Source organism: Mercenaria mercenaria, chromosome 11, assembly GCF_021730395.1.
Source record: "Mercenaria mercenaria strain notata chromosome 11, MADL_Memer_1, whole genome shotgun sequence".
NCBI classification, from domain to species: Eukaryota; Metazoa; Mollusca; class Bivalvia; order Venerida; family Veneridae; genus Mercenaria; species Mercenaria mercenaria.
Genome location: NC_069371.1, coordinates 41473532 through 41479531, shown reverse-complemented (window position 1 = coordinate 41479531; position 6000 = coordinate 41473532). Strand labels below are relative to the sequence as shown.

The 6000-nt window shown below is 33.6% G+C and overlaps 1 protein-coding gene across 1 annotated transcript in view; it reads right to left on the bottom strand.

The window, feature by feature from the left end:
* Positions 1-1072: 1072 nt before the first annotated feature.
* Positions 1073-6000, bottom strand: part of LOC123530927 (protein mono-ADP-ribosyltransferase PARP14-like) — a 37508-nt gene continuing 32580 nt past the window's right edge. The window contains exon 13 of the mRNA XM_053517248.1: positions 1073-3695. Coding sequence (XP_053373223.1) covers positions 3403-3695 — 293 coding nt within the window. The 3' untranslated portion in view covers positions 1073-3402. The remainder of the gene's footprint in view (positions 3696-6000) is intronic.

The following is a 6000-nucleotide window of genomic DNA, read 5'->3' as shown; positions in this document are numbered from 1 at the left end:
TTATTAACAAAGTTCATGCGTATATCTGTGTAACCAAGGGGATCGAAAATAGAATCAATTTGATTTGACCAACAAATACCGTTAATAGATAAATGTCATATAAAGCAGAATTAGGGTTCTTCATGATCCTTAACCAAAATTTCATTGCTCTTATTTTACAAACAATAGACAAAGGTAGTACCCCTAATTCGCCATACACCGCATAATTTGGGGTCTGTCTTTTAACATCCAAGAGGTATTTACAAAACATATAATTGGTCAATTATTCTTAACTTATAGACACCCCAAACTTCTGCGCCATATAGTAGGTAGGACCATCGAATTAAATAAAGACACATTACATTTTACATCCATGTCCACACGATTAAATAAAGACAGAAGATTAAATAACCTCTAAGTGCTTGACCATGTAGAAGCTTAACAACATCTCTAAAAGTCCCTGTACGCGTAAATTTAATTCCTAAATAAATAAAACTGTCAACAATTTCAACCTTTTTATCGTTTATGAAAAAATCTACGTTATGATTGCATTTCTATTTCTCAAAAATACAGATTATAGTCATGTCTATATTAATTTCTAAGCCCCATTTAACAGAATAGTGCCATAGACTGTCAGTTTGTGCTTGCAGACTATTGAGGATTTATCTATTAAGCATTTATATTGGAAACAAAATTTTAATACCAATTGTTTATTACAGTTACGCTAAATATATCAGCCGTGGAGCTACTAGATTCAGTTTCTACTTAAAAGAGAATATGGTTGAAACTTGCGTTTGTTGAATGTAAACAGGAGGAAAATTTTAATCATGCAATGATTTTCAAAGTTTAAAGCTTTAGTATGAGCTTTTAGAAATATAAAATAGTGCGAAAGAAGGAAATTAAGAGGACTTAAAATGGGATTAAACTTTTAACTTTTCATACAGACAAATTAGATATTTCGATAGAATTTGTTGACCACAGTGGTAAATCATAGGATGGGGTAAAACAAATTGTAAATATTGACAAATACATTATTTAAAATCACCCTTGTAAAACTGTATACAGTTAACGATGCGCAGACAATAGTGTACCGTTATTTACTGTTGTGTATACTTTAAAGATTATATTACAATAACAGATTTATATACATATTCACAGAGAGCGTCCTTGGGCGCTTCGTTCTTCTTGTTATTCAGTGTCCGCCATAATGACACGAACAAGGCCCAAGAACATTGTTCTCTGGTCAAAATTTCACACCACCTCTTAATCGGGAACAATGCGAGAACAATACGGCGGAATGATAAGGTACAACTTCAATGTCAAAGAAACATCGTAGCGAAATAAACATTGATAAAATTATGACAAATAAAATATTATTTGAATGAAGAAATTACACTACTTTTGTAGAAATGTTATTTTATCCCCGTAAAGCGCCGTAAACAAGGCTGTAAAACTCCATTTCCGGTTCACGGTGTTTAACCGTTTTAGGTTATAACACACTAAATAGCCACCACTATATATTCTATATAAAATGACAAGTTTTCACAATGCTGCAATACACATCTAGACCCATTTTAAATTTCTTTAACTTACATTTTCTTGTAGAGCAACATTAATACTGTAAAATATCCAAAGAAAAGTAGGGGTCATGTTTGATGCAAGAAAAATATTTCTGGTCAAACGGACACACCGTAATTTTTACACTGAAATGACAATCACAATTTAGGGTAGGGGTGTATGAATAAATTTCACATGTTAAATCAGTTTGGAGTCTTTTTTCAACATGCAAATGCTACCAGTATGTCAAGTATAGGCATGCAATATGATTTCAACCAATATATAGCAATGATTGCAAGGAAAAATCCTTCTTACTGCAAAAAAAAACTGAGAACTATTTGAATCCGCCATTATGCTACTACCATTTTTTCATAGGTGCTCAGGCTATTTAGTGTCTGTATGCCTATAAATCTGAGCTACTAGATCCGATTAGACTCAATTCCATCCGGGGAATAAACGCCCACCTAAAGACGCGCTACAAAGTAACTGTATTCTTTTGTATTTCCATGATAGTAATTATGTATGATTTGCATGAAAAATATGATATATACAAGAATTTAATTTCAAATTGACAGTGATGTATATTAGGTCAAGACAATGTGTTTAATGTCTTATCATTTTATTGAATTAATGTATCTAGTTAAATTTCAGTGTAAGACAGTGATTCATCTATATTCTTAAAGCTATACCTAAAACTTGTAGTATAGCTGTATAATACCTGTATTATAAGAATGATTTTCATGAAGATTTTGTGGATGAAAAAGGTAGGTTACTAGGTCGTGGTGGGTATTTAAGTCCTACCTCATTTAAGCTATACATTTAGATTTTATGTTTTAGAAAAAGTTACACTTTGTAAAAGCTGTACTTCGATTTTTATTGTTCTTTGAAAAAAAATGTTACATTATCTTAAGGATACAAATTTACGAAAAATAATCTTTAAAACGTCAAATTAATCTGTTATATAATGTTTGACTTTCATATTTCTTAAATAATTATGATTTACGTAAAATTCTATTATTTCTTATTTTACTTTACGTGTACACATTTTTAAACTGATATACCAGATAACTAAAGAAACTGCATAAATAATATTAATTGTACAATACAAGAATTTTTATGTACAAATATTTTCAGATAACATTTTTACAACACGACAATCATTCGTGGTACACATCCTATTGAGTTATAATGCTATAATAATCAACAAGGCAAGACCGCCAAAATTACATCTATTTTTAGTTTTGGAATGATTTTCGTTACTATATATATGTTGTACTAGTAATACTTCATAAAAGGATTTTAGAATTGAAACAGAAACAAGTGAAAAACTTCATTATAATTATTGTAATATTTTTTATAATTATAATTACGATGCTAACATATAATTTAGCATAAATGTTATAAAATCAAGTGATAATCAAAAGCAAGTGTACCAATATATTGAAACACCTATTGCAATTTTACAAAGTGTTTTATCAGAAAAGAACAGAACAGTTTTGATTCAAAGTGTTTATACAAAGCTACACGATTTATTGTATTTATTAAAGAAACAAAATGCGCGTCAAAATGAAAAGCACAATTTCTGTTTACAACATTAATTACCGATTAAATAATATTAACAACACAGCAGGTCCATTGCTACTATATTCTCGACTACGAAGATCGAGGAATATAATTTTGTCCAAAGTATGTTTTGCCCAAACAGTACATGTACAGATCCTTTTTTATCCCTATGTAAAATGTGGAACAATTGTTTAACAGTTCGTGTGTTTCATCAAAACTGTTGCAGCTAGGGGCTGTGTCATAGTTACTAAGCAGTGTTCATACCCTATTAAAAAGAGCGTACAATTTCAAGAGCAGCCTCTTTTACGCACTCTTAAACTGAATAAGATATTCTGGACATGCTTGTGTGTCGTGAAATATGACAAACATATTTGGATTCATCATGTTATTGACAACAGAATCAAAGAGAGCATGATGTCCGCCACTTGGTTTTGGAGGAGGGACTTTCATACCAGATTCACCTTTGGCGTATTCACCACTTAATACTCGGCAGTAGTACATCCTCTTAATTCCATTACGGTTTGGGCGAGAATACGTTTCAGAGCACGAATATGACGCATCAACAGCAAAGTAAACCCCATTCCCATATGCGGTTGCTACAAAATAGATTTTTTTTTTCATTTTAACTAATATTAGATAAAATTACAGCAAAATGAAACATGTCTATTTCAAGCTTCCAACGAGATATCTTTTGTATTCACCGATCAAAACGAAATTCACAGCATATGCTGCTACTTCACTGTTAAGTCCAATGTTGAATACTGGATGCAATTTGTTAATTAAGAAATAATTAGTTCCCAAGTGTGGTTTATCGTAGAATAACCCGTGTTTCGACTTCTTATACGTAAGAATATATTATTTCGCATAAGAACGAAAAAAATAGGGGTTTTCTACGATAAATCACACTCGGGAACTTCTTATTTCGATTCTAACACGACATATTATTATCAACAGTCATATTATGACGTCATTGCACGCGAGTGGTTTATTGCAGAATAACCCGAGATAGAGTTTGCTCTACATGTATGTAGGTTATTCGCTGGTCGTGTTAGAATTTCAAATATATTAGGATTAAAATGATTATGAGATAGAGGTAAGTAATTTCTAAGCAAATCTGTAACATACGATTACATGTCTTGTTACATAAATCGCCAATTCATCGTTTGTATATAATCAAAACACATTTGCTTGGCTGAAGTCAAATTTATTTCTTATGTCATGTCGTAAAGAAGTGAATGAAGTATTGCCATGCAATACAAAGTCCCCTACTGGAAGGCACCTAATTTTCTCTACTGCAGTATAACATAATGAACTGATATCTGTCAATGATGTATAAACAATATTGTACTATATATACAATATGTTATAACAACACACTTGGATTAAAATGTGCATATAAAAAAAAACACTTTTTTTTCATATTGAATTTTATTTGGCTGATTATAAAAATGTTATCATGTAAGTTATTTATAGTAAGAACAAAGGGAAATTAAACTTTAAAAAAAAAAAAAATAATATAAGTCCACAAGAAACTCTTTACCAGGTAGAGATAGGTCAAAATACACCTAAAAATTGGATGCAACATGCATGCTGTACCACAGAAAAGTGGTATCGATTTTTCTCTATCGCCAGTAATAAAAAAGTTACAATAAAATCTATTTATAGTAAAACAAAGGGATGTAATTCTAAAAACAAGGGTGCCTCACGGTGGTGAACATTTGGTCCTAGTTACATCAAAATCCCTCCATGCATGAAGAAGAAATGTTCCGTACAAAGTCATTCTTGAATCTGACCTTTGACCTCCAATTGTGACCTTGACCTTTGAGCTAAGGGTCTGGGCTTTGCGCATGACATGTTGTCTCATCATAGGGAACATTTGTGCCAAGTAATATTAAAATCCTTTCATGGATGGCAGAGTTATGGACGAGACAGGAAAAAAACTCTGTTGACCTTTGACCCCCAATTGTGACCTTGACCTTTGAGCTAGGGGTCCAGGATTTGCGCATGACACGTCGTCTCATCATGGGAAACACTTGTGCTAAGTGATATTAAAATCCCTTAATGAATGTCAGAGTTATGGACCGGACACGAAACAGAACCTGTTCATGCTATGTTAACATTTGACTGCTAAGTGTGACCTTGACCTTTGAGCTAGGGGTCTGAAAGTTGTGCATGACACATCATCTTATTATGAGGTACATTTGTGCCAAGTAATATTAAAATCCCTTCATGGATGGGAGAGTTATGGACCGGACAGGAAAAAAGCCCTGTTGACATTTGACCTCCCATTGTGACCTTGACCTTTGAGCTAAGGGTCCGGGATTTGCGTATGACATGTCATCTCATCATGGGGAACATTTGTGCCAAGTAATACTAAAATCCCTTCAAGGATGGGAGTGTTGTGGACCGGACAGGAAAAAAGCCCTGTTGACCTTTGACCTCCCATTGTGACCTTGACCTTTGAGCTAAGGGTCCGGGATTTGCGTATGACATGTCATCTCATCATGGGGAACATTTGTGCCAAGTAATACTAAAATCCCTTCAAGGATGGGAGTGTTGTGGACCGGACAGGAAAAAAGCCCTGTTGACCTTTGACCTCCAATTGTGACCTTGACCTTTGAGCCAGGGGTCTGGGTTTTGCGCATGACACGTCGTCTCATCATGGGGAACATTTGTGCCAAGTAATATTAAAATCCCTTCATGGATGACAGAGTTATGGACCGGACACAATATTGCGGACGGACGGACGGACAGACGGAAGGACGGAATGACGGAAAAGCGCATTCCTATAGTCCCCGAAACTGGTTTTCAACCAGTAGGGGACTAATAACTTGCATTAGGATCTCGGGTACATATATTTGACTATTGTCCAGTAAGCCATTCATTAAGTGTACGGTAGTA